Source organism: Galleria mellonella, unplaced genomic scaffold (assembly GCF_026898425.1).
Source record: "Galleria mellonella isolate WM207_F2 unplaced genomic scaffold, CSIRO_AGI_GalMel_v1 utg139, whole genome shotgun sequence".
Lineage (NCBI taxonomy): Eukaryota > Metazoa > Arthropoda > Insecta > Lepidoptera > Pyralidae > Galleria > Galleria mellonella.
Window position 1 is genome coordinate 3,978,558 of NW_026441995.1, and position 23,120 is coordinate 4,001,677.

The following is a 23,120-nucleotide window of genomic DNA, read 5'->3' on the forward strand; positions in this document are numbered from 1 at the left end:
TTTTTATCTATTTAGTAGGTAACAGTATAAAGTGAAGTATCAGTAAAAAAATTACTGTCCGTGTAATTTTGGTAAAAAAATAAAATGGGTTTGAACGAATCAGTTTTAGTAATTATAAATTATATAGAAGTATATAAACAGGATGAGAGAGAGCTACAGAATCTGCCATGTGCTACTTTTGTAGCGCATGGCAAAACCACAGATAATACTCTAAAAAACTACAAAATAATATTTTAGTAATAATCAAAACCCACATCTGGGTAATAATCAACCCTAAGCTAATTCTGAGGCGTCATTGTTCTAACCTAATATTTTAAATTAATAATTTCGCAAAATTACTATTTTATGGGCCATCATAAACTAAAATTACATTGATTTTGGCTTAAATCTTTGACGAAATTAGTTAATTAACTAACTATATTATTTCCCTAAGATACCAAATTTTTATTTTAGGGATAGGTTTAGAGAAGTAGCAATTCAGAATCGACCCATTACCTGTAGTCCTTTGATATTTTGACAATGACAACCAAAACTGACATTTAAAGATTTGTTTTTGTTTCCTGCGAATTCTACTTTAATTCTGTTCCTTTTGTTTATAATTTATGATAAAAATGCTGAAATTAAAATTTACATCCAATCTTATTATTGTAGAAGTATTTGAAAATTTTGAATTTACAGTAGTAAATTAGGAAAAGTACTTTACTTTCCTAGTAAGGAATAATTCAGAAACACAAATGTAAAGTTGATTGATACGGATCATATTTCCATTTCAATATTTTCTTGTTTATCTTCGGTAATTATGGAAGTTTGTAGAATTTGTCTAGCCAGTGCGATTGATAAAGATATAACCGAGTTAAGTACGGACGATAATGGACAAATAAGAAATTATGCACATATAATACTGTTTTGTTTTGGAATTCAAGTTAGTATTTATATAGTACACTAAACATATTAAATTAAACCTACTCACCTACTTTTTAACGTGTCAATTCCATTTACAGATCATACAAGACTCAAAAATGAGTACAAAATTATGTTCAAAGTGTTATAAAAAAATACTGTCTTTTTATAAATTTAAAACATTAGCTTTAAGAAGTGATACATATTTAAGAGCCAACATAGACTCGGAGATAAAAAATGAAATTTTCTTAAGAGATGATATAAAAAGTGAGATTGCATCTCTAAGTGGTGATGAATTTCTTGATGACCATAAGAGTGATGAAGTAAAAGATGAGTTGTTTTCAAAAGATGATAATAATTTAAAAGACCTTCCATCAGATGATGAATATTTGAGTGTTATTAAAAAAATTAAATATGAACATATTGCAGAAGAAACTAAAGAAAATGGTAACTATTAGTTGCTTTATTTATTAAAATAATTTCAAATGTATATGATATAAACTCAGTCATCTTTTTGAGTATTACTGTTCCACTATATGTGCTATCACACGGCGTCCACAACTGTCTTTTAGATTGGAAGAAGGGAGAAGAATTATATTGCCATATAAAATATGACAATATAATTACTGGAAGACTTAATATCTTAGTCTAAAGGAATGGCAATGCAATAAGTAATTTTTTTATGCAGCTTAGAATGGTAAACAAGCTGACAGCCCACCTGATGCAAAGTGGTAACCATCCCTGATAGACATGAGCAGTACCATGGACATAACAGAGTATATTGTTTCACCCATAATACCCTACATGCGTTGTCATTCCTGAGGTCTAAAGTGTTATTCCTCTGGGTATGATAAGAGGTGATTAATGGAATTTGATGGACAGCACAGTCCCTCTTAAAATAATGTCAAAGCCTAACTGTGGTTGCCAACTCCCTCTTATGCATTTGAAGTCATCTGACGCTGTGTTTGCCTATATGCAATCACCATTCAAGAGCCTTTCTTCAGCTATCAATGTCCAGAAGAACCCAATATATAGATATTAGATATTAGCCATGATCATTACCCATATCAAATAATATCCATTTTACCCATGCCTAATGAGGAGTACCATGGACATCATAGTGTACATATTTTGTAATGCTCTTGCTTATAGGTATGGTTAAAGTAATTGATGGCTAGCATAATGAGCCACCGTGTGGTCCCCGCAAAAAATAGGCAATACTCTTATGACACCCACGGGAAAGGACTCTTCCTTTTCCGTGTTGTTAGAGGTGATGAAGGATACTTAATGGTAGAGGGATAGGTAGCAGCGTTCCTCTTAAAACATTACCTAAAGTGTAACTGCGGTTACCAACCCACCTGCCAAGTGTGGCAACTACTGGCAAAACCTCTTTATCGGGGAAGTTATATGTTCTACAGTGAACATTTAATAGCTGATATGATGATGATGATTTTTATATATTAAGGTATACTTTGTATTAGCGACCTCAGCTTGAAACAGACAGATAGGAATATAATTTTTTATAAATTGAAATTCTGTCCATGTTGTTCAATAACACATACTGACTGTTGTCAACGTTATGTGCTGATAATATAGTTTTCATTACGTAAAAGAATTTTTAAAATCAATTAATTACCTTTGAGTTTATCCATTACAGACAAGGAAAGATTGATTATCTTTCCTCTTTATAATTAGTTAGATAGACTTTGGTAGTCTATGTATTTACAAATTTTCACAGACCCATTCAAAAGAAATAAAAAAAAGTTTAAGAAATTAAAAGGACAAGAAGGCAAACTTCAAGTCTGCGAGGAGTGTGGCAAAACAGTCCGCAACCTAAAGGATCATTTACACCTGCACCAACCGGCGGCTGAACGTAAAAGAATAAAATGCAAATTGTGCGATAAGACATTCTCATCGCATAGCGCTAGATACAAACATAATAAGATAAAGCACCTTGGGATCAAACAAAGATGTACTATCTGTAACAAATGTAAGTTTATAATAATTTTTAACTTGTTTTACAAATCCACTTAACAATATAACAATTAACCAACAACCAAAATTAACTTCGTTCTACCATAAATTTATTATTTCTTTCTTGCCATAGATTATTATAAACATCTTTTTAAATATACATCAGATGAATGGAAGGGTAAACCGGCTTACGCTATTCACTGATACCCCAGTGAAAGATGAAAGGTGAGAAGGAAGTCAAATTAGTTCACCCATCGTGACAAATTTGCAATTTACCACAATGGTTTCCTGAGAGCATCACATGGAGATACATGTCATGCATATACCTGACAAGGTATATTGTGGGAGGGGATTGTTAGTAATGCGGACTGCCAGTAAAATTAAGCAATATTTATTTTTAAACGGACCTAACTAACAATTGAGATAATAACTAATAAGTGTAGTGAATATCGAAGTTGTCATTTAGACTATTTTTTTTTTTAATTCAATAGTTTAATAATTATTTGCTGTTATTTCCAGTCGTAGTAAATGTAAGATCCCACCAATTGGTGATGCACAATTCGGCGGCGCTGCAACACGAGTGCGTCTCCTGCGGCCGCCGTTTCATATCTCAGTCGGCGCTGGATGTTCACATGGCCACGCATACAAAGGACCGGCCGTTCAGCTGTGACCTCTGTGAGAAATCATTTCGTACAAAGATGGTCATGTTACAGCACAGGTAAATTCTAATGACGATATTTTACTGCCGATAGCACCTTACTAACGTCATCATTATCTTCCTACCTGTAACCCATCATCATCATATCAGCCCTGTAACTGCCCACTGCTGAACATAAGCCTCCCCCTTGGGGGTTTACTAGTAGTTGCCACATTTGGCAACCGCAGGCAGGCTTTAGAAATGTTTAAGAGGAATGCTACTGCCCATCCCTCACCCTCCCTTAGTTAGTTACGACAGGAGTAAGAAAGGGGTGGCTTATTCTATGCCAGGACCACACGGTCGTCTTATCCCAATTATATGAATTTTAAGGTGGTTATTATATGTTTTATTCATATTACCCAAGATTATGATTTTTAGTTTTACGACCACTCTTCTTTAAATTGAAATCACCTTTATTCAAATGGACTTATTAATAAGCACCTTTAAATCATCAATTTTTTTTTTATTTACTGCTACTGCTTGGGTTCTAAAAGTTTTTATGTGCTGAGAAGACTCCGGAAAATCTCTGTTAACATATGTATATTACAAGTACACATATATTTATTTAAATATTATTTTTAGGTTAGTAGTTCCTAACTAACGTGAACAAAATTTTACAGAAGATGCAATAAACTATCCTAATTCCGAATTTATTCCAAACTAGCGATTCGACCCCGCTTCATATAAGTAGATAAATAGGAAGATAGTATTTTACATTGGTTTTAATAAATGCAGGTAGCTCAGGACTATTCCTTATGGCAGTCTATGGACCGGGCCTATGTTCCGCAGTGAACATGTAATGACTGCGTTGATGATGATTGGTTTTAATAGTCGTATATTTGATACTTAGGTTACATTATTGTAATTTTCGTAAAGATCTCTAATTTAAAAATAATAATATATAACCTATGTAATAATATATAACCTAGCTGATAATATAGCGTTTAATAGCTAAAAAAAATTTTACTATTTTAAAATTTATTCATTCTACTTCAATTATTGATATAAATTCATAAATTATATCAGTTCTATAATTATATATATAAAATTATATAAATAAATAGTTATATAATTATATAGTTCGTTAAATTTTCAGGCGACAAGTCCACGAGAAGGAAAAATCTCACTTGTGTCAATTTTGTTCCAAGAGCTTCTTCAAGAAATATCATTTACAAATACATTTAAGGTAATCTAATACTTAATTGAAACATTATGTATTTTATAAACTAAATAAAAGGATAAAGAGCAATGGAAAAAATTAAAACTACCAAACTGAGGTCGGTTTGGAGTCATGAATTAGTATTTAATTATATTACCGGTAGATGGCACCTCAAACGTTATGTGATTGGTTTTGTTAAAACAGTTTACCATCTAACAGTATCTTTTATGTGGTGTAACTGTACACAGACTCAGCGAGTATATAAATCACGCAGTTTGGGTAGCTGACAAATCTGGGTGATCATTCTATTGTAGAATGTAATTTTTAAAATAAAATAAATCTCTTTGCTCACATGATTTGGGACAAAAAGTATCCTATGTGTTAATTTGGATATTAAGGTACTTTTTAATCAAATTTGTCTATCAAATACTTTAAAATCCGTCTAATAAAGATTAATGATATCGTTGAGACGCCTTGCGGCCCCGGCATAGAATGGGCCGCCTTTCTTTTCCTATGGGTGTCGTAAGAGGCGACTAAAGGAACTTAATAGTCAAGCGAGCAACGCCCCTCTTAAAACATCAACCCACCTTCCAAGCGTGGCAATTTTTTTTATACAACTTAGAATGGCAAACAAGCTGACGGCCCACCTGATGGAAAGTGTTAACCGTCGCCTATAGACATGAGCAGTACCATGGATGTAACAGAGTATACTGTTTCGCCCATGATACCCCCCATGCGTTGCCATTCCTGAGGACTCAGGTGTTATTCCTCTGTACCCAGTAAATTCACGCCATATCCCACCCTTCAAACACAGCTATGCAAACACAACTGTTTCACGGTAGAAACACGAATGGGACAGAGGTACCCAAGCAATCAACTGATATAATAATAGCATTAATCAACAAACATCTAAACCATACCTTTTTACAAACTTATAATATTGGTAAGTTATTATTGTTTTTTTTTTTTAACAGAAGTCATACAAAAGAGAAACCATACGAGTGTCCTGATTGCGGCAAATGTTTCTCGTCCACAACGATCCTGAAGAACCATAGACTTATACATACAGATATTAAATTGTTCGCATGTACGCACTGTGATATGACATTCTGCAGATCGGGGTAAATACTTTATTATATTTTATTTTATTTAAAATAAAAAAATAAAATAAATGGTAAATACTTTATAATATTAATTCAGAATATGTTCAATATAAAAAAATTCAAAAGAAGTCTTCAATTACTAAAAATGATTGTTTTTGTTGGAGTTTTAATACTGGCTGTTGACACTGAGGTTTTTTAGAACAATGTATTATTTTTAAGTTTGTTCTATGTCAGATTTTTATAAGACATGTCTCGTATTTTTTCACTAAACTTATTATTTTGTGTCACAAATAAATGTTTTATTACTGCATCCTGCTATTTACAACAGTTTTGTCATCTATTGGTCTTATTAAGGTTACTAATATATTTTTTCAAACACCTCTCATCATATGCGTCGTTATAATTTTAACATATTATTTTTTAAGCGGGAACAAACATTTTTTTTATGCTACCTAGAATGTCAAACAAGCAGACGGCCCACCTGATGGAAAGTGGTAATCGTCGCCTATAGACATGAGTTCAGATAAAATAGAATTTTCCAAATTGATTTATAACTGACAGGATTATGAAGTAACATTAAACATAAAAAATAGTATTTTCAAAATACAACCGAATTGAGAACCTCCTTTCTTTTGAATTCGGTTGAAAATCTCGTAAAAGATTATATTTTGGAAAAATTCGACAAACGCGTCGTTATATTGTCCACTTATGCCACTTATCGGGCCCATTTTATTAGAATAGAAGCTATCGGCACCAACTTAACGAGCAATCATTCTAAACTTTTCTATTTAGTGTTTAAATTTTATTAAAATAGGTTTATAAGTTCCGGAGATTAGCGTAAGCAGACATAACACAGGATTAAATGAAATGAGTTTAATATTTTATAAACAATACTGTTTAGTTGTTTTTTTTTTTTAATTCACATAATTCTAACCTTGGCTCATTTCAGTTAGAGTTAGTATAAATACATTTAAAAAAATAAATGAAAATATAAATAAAATATTTATGAACAGGTACTTACGAGCTCACATGGTGAGCCACACAAAGGAAAAACGCTACCCGTGCAAGTACTGCGGCGTTAAGTTCGGCCGCTCCGACCACCGCAAGCGACACGAGCACACCGCACACGAGCGCCATCTACTTGCCGCCTAGCGAAGCCTGCTCGTCGAATAGTGATACTAACTTATTGTATAGCGACGTCTACTCGTCTCGGTGACGTCATCTCGTCGTAAATTGATGCCAGCTCCTCAAGACTTCAAGAAGAAAACCAATCGGTATTCGATTCTATCACAACAATTCTGATAGAGAGACGAGAGGTCCCGCAAAGTGAGTGGAAAATGTGGCCATCTTAGACGCTGTGTTCATATAACCAAATGTCAATGGAGTCATTATCGGGTCATTACTTGGTATTATTTTTATTATAATTATTTTTTTACTCGAGCTTGTTACATGGATACATATATACATATCTGTCACACCTCTCTCCCATTAGGGTAGGCAGAAACAATGGAACGCCAAATGCTTCAATTCAAACAAGTATCTTTCGCTTCTTCTACATTCATCAATCATTTCATACACGCTCGCCGGTTACGGGTACTTTTAATTTAATGCAACTTCCAACTTATTATATTTAGTATATTTTGATGTTTCTTACCCAAATTACATATGTATGCATGTACAGTGAACAAACCGTTGGAATAGAAAGATTGTTTTACTTATTTGTAAGTTATTAGTTTCGATGAAAATATCTGTCAATATTGGTTACTAAATATGTCAATTGAGAGTAAACATAAAAAAATATACTATGTTATAATGTATATTATACGTAGATTATGAGTCCATCTACTAAGCATAAGGATCAAGTTCTTTTGGTTTTTGTTAATTATAAAATCATTGCATTTCATAGTAACTAAAATATTGTTATTTTAAATATAACTACAACCGGGAACTATTAATATGTACAGTAGCCAAAACAAGGGTCACTTATTTATTTTGATATCACCTCTAAACAGGTGAAAATCAAGTAGATACAAAAAAGACAAATTCTATTCTCTTTAACAACTATCCCAACTAGAGTCTTAGTAACTCTTAAAGAACATTTGTTTAAACAATTGGCTCATTTTGTTTAGACTAATATATTTTAAAAAATGTACATCGTCACTTTCAATTCAAATACAGTTTATTCTAAACAGTGTCAGCAATTTTTTTTAAAATTGAACTAAATTATCTGCATTGTAAAATTCTTTTTGTAATGTTAGAGAAGTAAACGAGCTGACAGTTCCCTTGTATTGCTAGTGTGAGTTGCACAAAGTGATTTAGGACAAATTCACACTGTAGTGCTGGTCTCGGTTTGCTCTCGATAAGGTCAAATATTACTACATAAGAAACTATGTATGTATTCACACTACAATACAATTCCAGAGTGTATCTTCATTATGGGACCATAAAGGTTACTGAACTTTACCAATACAATATCGGATTTATGGCCGTTTATAGAGGATCAATTGTTTTTAATTTCTCCTCTCCCTTCTTTCCGTATGGTGACGTCTTTTTAGTGAAATAGGAGAATGAAACTTGAGATTAAACACATGGAAATATGCAGATACACATTATATGAAACTTGTGGTTTCATATATATATGAAATACAATATATATATATATTGTATTTCATATATTGTATTACATTCGCCCGAAAGAAAGAAACAGATGTCGCTTTTTGCAGTTTGATATATGTTAGTAAAAAAATAATGAAACTGTTATGTTTTAAAAAATCTATTAAGTTTAAAATAAAATGTATTTTATGTTACCAAATATTTTTATTTCTCACAAAAATATAAACCCACACATAATATGATTGTTAAATTGAATATATATAATTAATATAACTATGATTAAACACTCCTATGGGCACAGTATTTTAACCTTTAATTAATAAAGCTTTGCTAAGATTTCGTTGCCGACTTTTGCAGATAAAAGTCAGCAGGAGTCTCAGCGGGATCTTAGGCATAGAGTGGATACATTTTCACGGACAGAATCTCCCTTTGTATAACGCGTGTATTACAAATTTTCTTTTACCCGACTTTGCTTGATTGAAATAAAAACTTCCTATGTTCTCTCCATTCCAAATACATAATTGTCTTACATTATATAGATAGAGCATCGAGCCTCAAAAACTGGTCAAGTTTTTTTCAATTTAGTATTCTATATATTTACGCATAAAATGTATCTTTCTTATTATTTAATAAATAAAACGAGTGTTTACGTATTAAAATGGCGCAGAATTTATAAGATAAACTAATAGAAGTTACAAAGGAGTCACTCATGACTCCACTTGATAAACAAGCAAAATTACTCGTATATAAAAATGTTGACGCATTTTTCTCAAAACATTTCTATAGAAACTATCTATATAATCTAAGATGTATGTCAAATTACATGACGATCGGTCGAGCCATTAAGACTCCAGGAGATCAACGACCTTGAGGTTTCACATGTGTATGCGTTGTACTATAGATTTAGTAATTAAAATGTTAAAAACACTATCATACCGTACTGTCACGTCATTCAGCAAACATAAATGACCAGCCTTTTGTCCGCTACTTCGCACTTGTAGATTTCAAAAGAAGGATAACTAAAGACATAGATCACCAGATGGCGTTTCACTATTAAACATATAAAAGTTTTTAAATTACACCTTCAAGAACACAACCGTAAAAACTGCATCCAATTTATGTGCAGTATTTTTGGTATGATGCCAAAACAAACATACAGACAAAATTTCTAAATTTATCGTTTTGGCTGCTATTTGCTTTTATTATTATTTATTTAAGAGCACTCATTTTTTTTTTGTTATCCCTTCTTTGCATGATTTTTTTATTAGTGAAATAAATCATGTTCAAAATTAGAGGAAAAATGGTTAAAAAAATAAATTTGACAGCTATGGTTTTTTTTTTCTGCAATGAACATTAAAAAGGTATCTAGACACGATCAACTTAAAGTGAAATTGTTCTTTTATATAGTTTTTGGACATTCAATGTTATGATGGAAATTTCCACCAGTATGCAAAGAAGGGTTAAGTATCTCCCATGTACAGACATTACTTGGTTACAATTTTATTACGTTAGTAAGATGAAAATCAAAATACAATCTAGATATACAATTGTATTGGTACATGACCATCCAAACGAGGCAAGAAGTCTCTATTGAACATAACACTATTAATGCTTTGATAAGATGCCATGACAGGTCACAAAAACAACGCTTGACTGCAGTCCGGGGGTTCTAAGATTGAATACAAACACAAATCTTCAAATTCACTTTTATATTCTCTTTGGATAATTCAAAGAGAATATAAAAGTGAATTTCGAGCTATGTAGGGCATATGAAGCCGTCACTAGGTAAACCAGAGGGCCTACCATGAAATATTTTCCGAAATTTCGAGGACGAACGAAACAGAAATTTGATGTTAAAATTACATAACACATGCTGTTTAAAATTATTAAAAATGTTTAAATATCATTCCTCTGGACTATTAGGATAGGATTTATGATAAACGAAATATTAAGCTCTATTTACTGGGTCGATTTTGGTACGAACAAAAACACGAAATTGAGCCCGAAATTTCGGAATTTCATTTCATGGTAGACCACCAGATCCGTAGATCTCAGATGAAAGGCCACATCCTTCGTTTATACCTAGGTATAAATAAACTGGTGGCAAGTACTTCAGTACTTGACACTTGTTCGTTTATATTCACAGAGAGCACTATCCTCAGGTCATATTTTTTTTATTATATTTATTGACTCAATCACAATCAAACACCATGGAAATAACTAGCTAATAGGATCCTTGATACTCGAGCTTCAATAACCTAAAATAAGCTAAGGACATAGCGGCTTCTCAGCGACGTACTCCGATTCATCCTCAAGGTCACAGGCTCCATCTTCTGTCAACCTGGGAGAGTTGCTTGGACTGCGTATATTGAGGGTGTTGGATATAGCTTCCAACTTCTCGGCCATGTGAGGGTACTCTTTAGCTAGAGTCTCCACTATATACCTGATGCGTTCATTAAGAGCCAATGCCTGGGAATACTCTGCCAGTACTGCGCTTTTAGGCTTCTTTACGCGGACCGACTGGCGTCTTATGGCAGTCGCCAGCTCGTTTCCTAGTCGCTGGCTGCGGACCACACGTTCTAGCAGCTGAAAGGTAATATTTATTTTTTCTTTATCACATCACATTAAGGGGCATATATATATATATATATATATGCCCCTTAATGTGATGATATATATATATATATATATATATATATATATATATATATATATATATATATATATATATATATATATATATATTGGCCGTGTGGTCTCGCCATAAAATTCTTTCCTTTGAGTGCCGTAAGCGGTAACTAAGGGAACTTAATGGTAAAAGGATGGACAGCAGCGTTCCTCGTTAAAACACCTTTAAAAGCCTAACTGCGGTTTCCAATCCGTGTTATTAAAAAGTTGTCTACATGGATAACTCTGCTCCGCTAGTATCCTTGCTGGGAAGCAGGTTGTGTTTCGATTATAGGTATAGATGGCAGTGAAATTACAAAATATTAGGGTATAACATCTTAATATTTAGCAATGGCAACACATAAAGCGTATCTTAGACATCAGTCAATACATTAATAATATCATATATATCTATTTACCATTACCTTTGTACAAAAGTCGATTGCTTGGGTACCTCTGTCCCTTCGTGTTTCTACCGTGAAGCACCTGAGTCCTTAGGAATGGCAACGAATGGGGGGTATCATGGGCGAAACAGAAAATTCTGTTATGCCCATGGTACTGCTTATGTCTATAGGCGACGGTTACCACTTTCCATCAGGTGGGCCATTAGCTTGTTTGCCATTCTAAGTTGTATAAAAAAAAAGAATTTCCAATAAAACTGAGAGTTCGTTACTAGTAGAGGTGTAGTTCTTAATTACAATACTCACCCATTGCTTTTGTCGCTCGGTGTCGCGACACTCGCGCAGCAACGTCGCAACGTGTTCCTCGAGCTGCGCGTTGGTGGCGCTCGTCTCCGACACCTCTCGCTCCAGCCTCTCTTGCTCTTGCCGTAGCTGCTCCATGTGCGCTTTGGCTTCTGCTAAGTCCTAGAGTTGGCGATAATCAAGTACATTTTACTTGACACCCTGTCGAAAACTATTTTCGATAAAATATAGCCAGTGTTACTCTGTACAATGTAAGGATTTTAACGATACCCCGTAACATTTAAACATATACATGAACTAAGGAAGTAATATTTCATTCATTTTTTTGGACACTGTAAAAATATAAGTTGACCTATTTTTAGCAGTAAATAAGTAACGACTGATATGATAAATCAAGTAGATCATTAGGCCTATCATAACGAATTCACCAGGAATAAACATCGATGGTTTGCAAGTAGGACTTTCTAACGATTTCAAAAAAGGATTTTCTTATTTCTGTTTTGTGTGCATGTAGATATACGTGACAAATTACATCATATGGCGTAAGATAAGAGCTTTCCCCCAACGCCGCTCTCATCTTCTCCATTGCAGTATTTCATTCACACTCAATTGACGTACAAATTTTTTTAGAGACAGCATTAAACTCACTACGTTTAGTCTTTATACCAACGGCGTAAAGACTAGACCACGACGCTCTCGTTTTATGTTAATGTAAAATACAAATACTTATCCTCACCTTGGTGACCCTAGCTACGTCAGCTTTGGCGAGCCTCAGTTTGTGACGATAGGTCGACTGCGACGTGGCGCCGCCAGTCCCGTGGGCTTTCTCCACAGCGGCCGCAGCTCTCGTCTTCTCCATTGCAGTTTCTCTACGGGTTACGTATAACGCGAGGTCCTCGGACAACTTTTCTCCTGTTCGTCTGAGCTGTTCACGACGAACCTTGCAAAAGTTAATATCATCAGGGCTTCGTCTCCATTATTTAGAGTCATAGTATATTTTCGTCGCCAGATTCGATTAGGCGTCAGATATGAGATGATAATGGAATGATAACGACGCTTTCACGACGGGTTAAGTGGTCTGCTTCGATCCTCACCTATCATCCCTAACTGGTGCCTTGCCAGAATATATTATATAGCGCAGGTAGAGTTACTATACTCACAAAAAAAAAAAATACTAACCTCCATTCTATGTATTTCGTTTTTCATTTGACCAATTTCACCTGCTGCTGATTTAGCATTCTGAATATTCTTTTTGAGATCCACGGCTAATATACCCTGAAATATTAACGCAATGAAATTAGATATACCAGCCTCATTCTAAGCCCTTATACATGTAGACAACGAATCTTTAAAAAAATCTAAAAATATAATTGAACAAAATAGAAAGATCCGACATCTTGTTCTTGTTATACGTGCAGTAAAGAAACCATTTCCTTTCCTTAAAAAAACAAAGTTTCAAAGGTTTTAACTTATAATAAATACTAGTATTAGTCTTTACATATGTATATATACCTAACAGTAGATCTCATTAGTTATCGGAATCACCAATAGTCTTATTCCCTTACCTTCCTCTGCCAAATCAGTGCCTCTCTTTGAACGCGATCCAGATCTTGAGTGAGATTAACTTTTTCTTTGTCCATTGTTTCTATATCTTCTTCCAATTGGATTATTTCGGATTCCGCGTCCTGTAATTTTGAAATTTTGTACACAGACAAGACTTTACAGTTTGTCGATCAATCTGCAGAAAGTGTTGGTTACAGCTTGATTTCAGCCGTTATCTGTCCGTTGCTGAACATAGACTTACTCCAGTATTCACAAGTAATATTTGCTACAAATATTAAGAGAAACATTAGAAATAATAAATTTAAATAATAGATAATATTAGAAAACTGTTAACCTTGAGGTTGGCGGCGTACTCGAGCGTTATCGCCTGATTTCCACGCTGTGCGCCGCGGTTGCGGTCTCCAGCGTCCTTACGCGCGCGTTCTAATACTTCCAGCTGCCCGCGCAACGTCCGCAGCGATCTTTCTACCCGACCACGCTCTTGCAACACATTCTCACACTCGGCTTGAATACGCATGGTCTTCTGCTCACAGATTTGTATCTCTGAAATGTTATGTACATATTTTCTTGTACAATTTCAAATGTCAAACCAGCTAACGGCCCATTTGATAGGAGGGAAGGACTACTAGTCCCATTGCTACCAATACACATACCTTGTTATGTCAACTTCCATGTGATCCACCTTGAAAACCATTCATCACGGTGGACTAACTGACCTGCCTTTTCATTCTCACCTATCATCCCTCACTGGTGCCTCACCATTGTATACCGATAGCGCAGGAGTTACCATTTCATTATCATCCATTGAAAAAAAAAAACGCTTTACACCGTCTTGACTGCACACAATAAAAATAACCCACGTTTGTTTATGAGATTGATGTCGCCGACGATCTTGTGATGCTGCGACGTCAACTTGACCACGTGGCCCTGCAGCCGCAGCCACTCGTGCTGCATGCTTTCCGTACGCTCCCGGAGAGCTTTTATCTGTTGCTCCAGTTCTTCTATTCGTCGTTCTTGAGGTGATTTCAGCTGAAGTATTGAAAAGTAAGCTTCCGTGGATGAAAGAATTAAAATAAAGTATGTGGCCATTTATATTTATCTCCAAAACTTTGTACAAAATTTGTCTGGTTAAGTACCTCTGTCCCACCCGTATTTCTATCGTGAGACAGCTGTAATTGCATAGCTGTATTTCGATTTCAAGGATGGAGTATGCCAATAAAATTACAGGGTACTGTAATTTTGATAATTCAAAACAATAAAATCTGTAACAATTTAAATTTTCGATTATGTCTACTGTGAATTAAAATACGGTATTTTAATTCACAGTAGACATATGTATACGGTAGCATACCAAATAAGTTCAAGCGATGGCTGTAGGCTCTTGATTAGAAACTTGAATTAAACATTTGTTCCACTAAATGTTCGACTGAGTGTGATGCAACAAAAGTTCGTATTTTAATGATATTTCTATAATTTGTAAGCACAAGTGTTTACAAATATATACCGTACATCGAAAATCTCTTTGAGCGCCTGATACTTCTTGGTGATGATATCCAACTCCCGTTGCTTTCTGGTCATGACGAGCGCCTTCTGGTCATACTCTTCTTGCAACTGGTCGATTTCCTTCTCTCTGGCTTTCACTTTGTCCAAATTCTCTTCTAGAATTTTGTTATTATGCGCCTGCCGATTCCGGTATACCTCGATATCTAGCATCACGCTCGCATGCTGGTTCTCCATAGTTGTTAATGCTATTTCCTGCAAGAAATTAAATAAATAAATATAGGAAAATATAGGATTTTCAACCGACTTCGAAAAGAAGGAGGTTCTCAATTCGATTGTTTTTTTTTGTTTGTTACCTCATAACTCTGCCGATTTGAAAAAAAATTTTTCATCTAATTTAATATTATTAGTTTTTATTTATTTATTATTTTTAATTTTTAGATATGGTCTATGATATTATGGTCCAATAGAAATTGTAACAAATTCAGTTTAGTATTCAAATAATTGATTTTGCCACAATTGAAGTAAGTTTTTTTTTGTGGAAGACGATCTTATTCCTTTTAACATCCAGATTCATAAATTGTATATTTCATAATTTTTTTTTACATTTTTTTTAATGTACTTTAATACCTATTTGTGGCGAAAATAAATATATGATGCCTAGTGTTCAGAATACTTTAAAAAAAAACATGTCTGAGAAAATATATAATTGCGTTTATTTCCATCTTAAGTGCCTACATAACTGATGTTTGCTGCATAAACTAATTCAACATAACATAAACAATAGTAACCTTCCAACGGTTTCCTTCCTTTTGTTTTACCAGAGGTTGAACAACGAAAAACAAAAAATAATTATGAAAATAGTTTATCACAAAAATATAATCTAATTGAAAATCTCCTTTTCTAAATTTGTTTAAAAAGTTAAAAAGAAAATTTTGTTTAAATTGAATGTCCTCCTCACCTGTTTTCTAGACATCTCCCGCATTTTCTTAATCCCATTGGCCATGGATTCGACCGCTTTGTCGTTGAGCAGGCACTCCTGCAGGTTTCCCAGGATCTCGTTCTCTAATTTCAATTTGTGTTCCATTTTGCGATCGTAGTCCTTCTCTGTACTCTTCAATATGTTTCGCATTGTCTGAGTCTCCTGCAATTAACATGTGTAACATCACTTTTTATTTCTCTATATCATAAGGTACTTTGTATTTTTTTTTGTGCGGTATTTTATTGATTTCCTTCTCTACATAAGTCCCTTATTCCTCTCATTTACGCATTTCCAACGTTCCCTTCCTTTTTTCCTCAATCCTCTCCTCCAAACCGTAGATGGCGGGAACCATCAACAAATGCATTCCCAAAGAGGGTTGACGTCAGGCAGGCGGCCGGTCGTAAAATTATAAGCCAAATCCTTAAGTAATATGGATAAAACCATATTACGCCGACCACAAATAATAATTGGGATAAGGGTAGGAAGATGATGATGATGATTTTAAGGTATAAATACTAATATTACTATTCCAAAATATTAGTAACTTCGCCTGTGCTATCGATATACGCTGACGTACCAATGAGTAACGATAGGTGATAATGAAATCTCTACACTAGGAATTAACCACGAAGCATCCATCGATTTGGTAAAGTATAGACGATAAAGATATAACAATCGCTACAAAATCCAAAATTCCTATCACTGATAGGAATTAGCAGCGACCTTTAAAAGAGCGAGGGGCGAGTACAAAAAAATATGGAACGGTAGCAGTGTTAAAGCTTTTTCTGCCTGAAAAAACCCGTCTCTCAATAATAAGAATACTAACAATCTCCTACCCCTTTTAGAGAGTTCGTCAACAGATCTTACCTCTATCCTCAGCTATCATCCATCACTGATATCCCGTTAGCGTAAACCAATAATGCAGATGAGATTACCAATTCATTTTCATTCAATTAATAAAAAGGAGAACAAAGCTATGATACTGCCTCTAATAACAAAATCTTGGAGATTAAAATAAGTGGTAACCTGATGAAATAATGTAATAGTTTTAACTCATTATCATGTCATGTCACGGGGAAAGATAAAAAGTTTAAAATAAAGTTAAATACTAAGTGAATTAATGTAACTCACTGATTTTATCATTTCCTGATCTCTCTCTGTCATTTCAATGGCCTCTTGAAGCTCCGCGATTTGTGTTTCGAAATTAACTCTCTTTATATCTTCATTGTCAACTAAAAATAAACTTATTATTGATTATATTGGAGATGTGTGTGAATATGTTCTTTCTTTCCATAAACTTTTAAAGGTATAGACAAGTACCAGTATGTTATATATTTGGTTCGTGTGGTTTCGACATACAATGGTCTACCCTTTCCTTTCATATTGGTGTTGTAAGAGGCGACCAAGGGAATTTAATGGCAGAGGGATGGGCAGCAGCGTCCCTCTTAAAACATCAACAAAGTCTAACTGCGGTTGCCAACCCGCCTATCAAGCGTGGCCACTACTGGCAGAACCCCCGAATAGGGAGTGCCTCATGTTCAGCACTAGATAGTTAACAACATGTAGGTAATTGTATACATATTCCCTTAAAATTAAAAAAAAATATAGAGCACAGAAGAAATAAATTAGTCTCATGTCAGAAAGGAAGCGCTTCCTTCCTGGACTGAAATTATTAAAGAACAATGTTGGAGGGGTTCAAATTAAAAAAAAAAGTATTGGACATAATATTCATGGACGTAATAGTAATTATTATAGAGACTTAAAAACTACTATCTCATCCGACAACCGTATAGATTTATATTAAATGACTTACATAGTTTAGTGGCATGTTCAAGCTCGTAACCAAGCTTCTCCTTGTTCATTGCTATCTCTTTGCTCTTATTCATCTCTTCCATCATCACTTTCTTCGTCACTTCGAGTTTGTTCATCAAAGTTCGATAGTTCTCTTGCAAAGTTCTAGAACAACACACATGTGTACGGATCTTCCCTGGCTACGAGTAAACGAGGAAATTAATCTATACATTCTACAAAGACAACTTTGTTTTACTGTTAAACTAGCGGTTTGGTATAAACTTTTTTTCCTTATCTTGCACTGTGTACTATATTTTTTCTTTACTATATTTGAGTTTCTTAGAATGAGGTATAAATTCAATGTTGGTTGGGCCAAACTAGAAACTACTTGTAATATTATTGTTAAAAGTAAGCACACATTACATTTTTATAGGCTGGTGCTCGCATTACAATCACTCAAGACTAAGGATCACGAATTGATTCCGAATCTAGTCAAGCTTTTTCGATCTAATTACATGTAAGTTAAACCAGTAGTTATTACATTAAAACACTTGTAATATTGTTGCTTGCCTGTAGTCGTCTCTTACAGAGTCGTACACTTTGTCCCGTTGCTGTATGTTAACTAACACAGAGTTCCACAGGCTCACTAGCCTACGTTTATCCAGTTCCAAGTCCTCTAGTTCTGCAGCGTACGCAGTTACCTGAGACGATCGAAAATTAATCATTTATTTTTTTATTTATCACATAGATGGAAAGATAATCAGTAATCGGTATAGTAGCATATACCTATAAAATATAAAATGATTAGATACCCTTATGGGTGAAAAAAAATAGAACTAAAATGGTTTAACATAGTCTGAAATTTCTGTAAGGTGTAATTACAGGATACAGAGATATAACACCATAGTTTGGTCTTCGAGTATGGCAATGCATGGGAGGTACCATGGGCATTACAATATATTATATGATATGTGTAAGCGACAGTTACCACTTTCGATCATGGTGTCGTCAGCTTGTTTACCATTTTAAGTCATGAAAAATTTGAAGTGACAGTGATCCGGACACAGACTCTAACAGCCAATAAGTGGTGAAAAAGAAACGTTCTTGATTACATTTACAGACCCCATGCATTATGAGGTACCCCACCCTCATACAAGATAAATGACGAATAAAATATTACAAGGAATTAACGAGTGTGTGAGCTTTCTACTGAAGCTGCTTGCTGCTCATCTATATCTTGACAAACATGGTGTTTTAGGCAAATGCACATACCTTATCATTTACTTTCTCCATTTCATTGTTCTTTATCTCGAGCTGTTTCTGGAATAACTCCAGTTTAGACTCGAGTTTCCAGACTTCGTTGCTTAAACCCAAAATAATCATGTCCTGAAAATATAGTAGCATTTATCAAATCATTACTCTTAAGCAAGAATTAAGTACGCGAATATAGAGGCCTTTGGATTAACTTTCTCGAGATGAAATATGACTTGCAAAGAGAATTTCATATTATACGTTCACTATATATTATTGCAGTCATAGACGTATCGATAACTTCAATGATCCTTATATGAGGTGAGATGAGCAGAAGAAATCAATTACCAAGTATATATATATACAAGTCCTTAGTTACTATGCGTTTGCTTTCTAAATTATCCCATATATATATATATATATATATATATATATATATTATTTTAAAAGCCCGCACATTGGTAAATCTTTAGTTTTATCAGTACATCTTAGGATTGTATATACCAATGTAAGTTGGTAAATGTGAGGAATTTATAAAAATAAGATCATTTTTGACCTATTTTCAAAAACTTATCTTTTCTGTCAGACGCTATATTTATCTGAACATAATACAGTATTTGTTTTATGTTCTATCTTACTCGGTACGTCTTGATTTTATCTACACACACAAACAAATCTCATCACATACCAACTGCCGCTTCTCGTCAGCCAGGGTCCTCTTCTCTGTCCTCATCTTGTCGGATATACGCTGGCTGACCGTAAGGTCCGATTCGGTTTCATCGCGCCATTCTTCCAGTTGTCGACATAGAGCGGTGAGAGCTTCTAATTCTTCTGTTGCTTCTCTTTCTAATTAAATTAAATTAGTACCAACATTGACTACTGATTCAATCATCTAAGTTTGATTAAGTAACAAAGATTGAAACATAATTAAAAGAAAAACAGTAAAGTACAAGAACAAGTTTAATTATGAGGACCAGAATGATTGGTGTGGATAACCAAACCAATCATTCTGTTCCTCGAGCTATAATATTATACGTTATGAGGATGGTAGCAAAGAACATTTGAGAGCATAACCCAGAACAACCAGACTCAAGATAATTTAGAAAATTTCGTGAAGTTAATTAGGTACTATCTAGGTAGCATATCATCATCATCATCATCGAATCAGCCCTTAAAAGTCCACTGCTGAATATAAGCCTACCCATTGGAGGATTTGCTTATGTCCCGTTTAACAGGCGGAAAGGCAACCGCAGTTACGCTTTAGAGAAGTTTTAAGAGGGACGCTGCTGCCTATTCCTCCCTTAGTCGCCTTTTACGACATCAATGGGAAAGGAAAGGGCAGGTAGGTAAATTATTTTTGTCTACACAGAGAGAACCGAATGCCCAGTATATCTATTCTTACATACCTACACCTCTAGCTTTATGACTCGTTCTAAACGTGTGACAAGTGCAAATAAAAATCAGCACAAATTACCAGAAATAATATCTTGTTCCAACTTCTCAGTAACTTTCTTGTACCTCTCGTTGGCCTCTCGCGCTCGCTGCTCAGCATTTTCACGTTCTTTGGTTCTCTGTCCCAATGTGGCTTCATATTCTTCTATCAGAACCTATACAACGAAAAGTAAAGTCTTTAATTTGCTCGCAAACAATAATGTATACCGTGTTCTAGTTTGAAGAATGGGATAAAAATAGGGTAGTGAAATTACTGAATAGGTTTCGGGTTGGCCTATTGTCATTTTCAAAGGTTTTTGCCAATAGTTGCCACGCTTGGCAGGTAGATTGGCAACCGCAGTTAGGTTTTGGTGATGTTTAAACGTTTCTGCCCATCTCTCCGACTATTAAGTGCCCTTAGTCGCCTCTTACAACACCCATGGGAAAGAAAGGACCCACTAGGAAAACGACCTGATAGTCTATACTGCTAGAAATGGGGCTGTTAGAACCCATTACTAATAATTCCTTTCCCTCCTGCGATGGGACCATCGCATCCCCATCAAACGGATTACTAGCTTGATTACTATCTTCTTTTAACTACTTATTAGGTAACATAGTATTTGACCAAAGATAAGGAAGGCGTTGAACTTACACATCTTTTAGACTATTTTAACTAACTTCAAGAAAATGCAATTAATTATCATATCATAAAAATAGAAGATTCTTGTGTGCGAGGGTCATAGCGCAACCCTCAGATTTGTCTACATACCCTTTGTGCATTGGTGTCGTGGTCACTGCGGTATATAGCTTCTAGATCTTTTTCGTACGCTTGTTTGCTCAATTTCAGTTCGTCGCGCTGAAACACAGGCGCAAATAATAAAATATAAGTTTGGAGGTGATAGTATAAATCATTGATTTTCAACCATTTTTATGTTAAGACGGACGAAAAATGCCAAAAAGTTAAGTAAAAAGTTGCGACCCCGTCATTATAAAATAATTTTAATATTTTAATTAATAGTTTATTTATACGTTTTATAACTTCTGCACTATTTAATTCTATAACACTATACTAGAATTCACTCCATTAATAAACAAATCTTTCAAGGTCTTATTATTTTTAATTAGACTACGACCTCCTTTAATAACCCACAAAGGGTCCCGAACTCTTGGTTGAGAAACAACGGTATAAATCATTTATTATTAAAAAAAAAATGGTATTCTTGTTGAATGACCTGAAACGAAATCTGAACTCAGATTCTAATACAAACTTTTTTATTTCTTAAAACAGACTACATTTTGGGTTATCTACCAAATTAAGAATTTCCTCTTCAGCAATAGCATTCTCCTTCTCAAGAAATCGTTTCAAGGTGTCCTGAAACTTCTGCATGAGCGGGTGTGTGGACTCGAGTACGGCGGGCATGGCGCCCATATCACGATTACTACGCCATCTGTTGAAATATTTAATATGATTTTTTTTAATGGACGATAAATGGAATAGCAACCCGTCTGTACTACACGCTGACGGGAACCAGTGAGGGATGATAGATGAGAATGAAAGCAGGTCTATTAGCATTTCGTTATTTAGTTAAAACCACGTTATGTCGATCTAATATTACTAATAATCCATTTTCCGATCTGATTATCGAATATGACTAGGATTATTTATGGTTTTTATGAGGTAAAAATTAAATGTACCATCTGTACTAACAGTATATATAATTTTTACCAGAAAAGACTTTGGACAACCATCAATACAAACGAAGTTAAATCAAATGCGCAAAAATATGTCTAAAAATACAAAGGCGCCCTTCTTTTAAGGGTCCATGAAAAAACCCACAGGAGAGCTGGTTTGAACACAAACAATAATTTTATACATACTGATCAAAGGTTTCCCTTTCCGATTTCTTGCACTGATCGACAGGGCATGCGCAGCATTTGCAGATACCGTCTTCGAGGGAAGGTGACTCGCATTCACATGTTTCAGGTTCCTGCATAATTTTTTTTTAATTATGCAGCCAAATTATTTAGCCAAATCGATAGTCAATGGAGAAATTCTCAAGTGATGGCCTCGTGCAGGCAATCGTAATTTAAGACAACCTCCCTGGAGATGGAGTGACGATCTTAAAGGTGTTAGAAGGAGTTGCTGGATGAAGTGCAAGAACCGTATAATTACTGTTGTTAATAATAAACGAAGAAGGATTGAAGTCACGCAGGCAGCCGGTCGTAAAACTTAAAGCTTGAGTTCAAAAGCTTGAGTAGTATAGATAAAAACATATTAAGTCGACCCCAAAATTTGTATAATTTGGATAAAAGTAAGATGATAATGACGATGTTATTAATAATAAATAAAATAATGATATTCGTACAATCTTACATTAAAACTAATCTGAACTAAAAATAAAGTATTTTAGAAATTTTATCTCATGCCGCCAGCTTGATCCCACTCTCGCAGTTTTGGGATTTTGAAAATATCCGTTGATTGTGAAAACAATCATACAATATTCCTATTAGAAAGCATACAGATACTCACATGAGGGAAAATTAATTTTTCGTTCTTATACAACACACACGTCTCCTCATGAAGTACAATATCATGCTCGTCTCTCGGACACACGCATTCTATATTGAGCGGAGACGAAGACGACGTGCTATCCTCAATGCAAATACATTGTCTCGAAGATTCTGACCGTGCCGATTCTGTCATATTGTCGTTTTTGCCTCTCAATCAACAAAACTAATAATATAATGAGTAACTTTATAAATCAATGTACAATAGCAAATCCCT

General features: G+C 34.5%; 2 protein-coding genes across 2 annotated transcripts; one reads left to right on the forward strand and one right to left on the reverse strand.

The window, feature by feature from the left end:
- The first annotated feature begins 520 nt into the window (after positions 1-520).
- Positions 521-8,632, forward strand: LOC113516389 (oocyte zinc finger protein XlCOF6.1-like). The gene is made up of 7 exons (XM_031909319.2): positions 521-922; positions 1,002-1,347; positions 2,639-2,890; positions 3,394-3,592; positions 4,668-4,757; positions 5,705-5,851; positions 6,847-8,632. The coding sequence occupies exons 1-7, from the start codon at positions 800-802 to the stop codon at positions 6,983-6,985; spliced, it is 1,296 nt and encodes a 431-aa protein (XP_031765179.2). The 5' UTR covers positions 521-799; the 3' UTR covers positions 6,986-8,632.
- A 1,611-nt stretch (positions 8,633-10,243) lies between these two features.
- Positions 10,244-23,113, reverse strand: LOC113513023 (myosin-3). The gene is made up of 19 exons (XM_052903463.1): positions 22,866-23,113; positions 22,214-22,323; positions 21,645-21,783; positions 21,105-21,191; positions 20,379-20,511; positions 19,593-19,750; positions 18,926-19,039; positions 18,224-18,354; positions 17,676-17,818; positions 16,994-17,094; positions 15,842-16,024; positions 14,890-15,135; positions 14,241-14,409; positions 13,715-13,923; positions 13,383-13,502; positions 12,997-13,092; positions 12,554-12,757; positions 11,821-11,979; positions 10,244-11,032 (listed from the first exon to the last, which is right to left on the reverse strand). Exons 1-19 carry the CDS (start codon positions 23,037-23,039, stop codon positions 10,715-10,717), a joined length of 2,994 nt encoding a protein of 997 aa, XP_052759423.1. The 5' UTR covers positions 23,040-23,113; the 3' UTR covers positions 10,244-10,714.
- Between the last annotated feature and the right edge of the window lie 7 nt (positions 23,114-23,120).

Excerpts from the sequence above, each read along its gene's own strand:
- LOC113516389 (XM_031909319.2), top strand. The coding sequence starts at position 800 with ATGGAAGTTTGTAGAATTTGTCTAGCCAGTGCGATTGATAAAGATATA. Across the intron at positions 1,348-2,638 it reads AGAAGAAACTAAAGAAAATG|ACCCATTCAAAAGAAATAAA; the intron begins GTAACTATTAGT and ends AAATTTTCACAG. Across the intron at positions 5,852-6,846 it reads ATGACATTCTGCAGATCGGG|GTACTTACGAGCTCACATGG; the intron begins GTAAATACTTTA and ends ATTTATGAACAG.
- LOC113513023 (XM_052903463.1), bottom strand. The coding sequence starts at position 23,039 with ATGACAGAATCGGCACGGTCAGAATCTTCGAGACAATGTATTTGCATT. Across the intron at positions 21,784-22,213 it reads GAAAGGGAAACCTTTGATCA|ATGGCGTAGTAATCGTGATA; the intron begins GTATGTATAAAA and ends ATATTTCAACAG. Across the intron at positions 12,758-12,996 it reads ACGAAATACATAGAATGGAG|GTTCGTCGTGAACAGCTCAG; the intron begins GTTAGTATTTTT and ends AACTTTTGCAAG.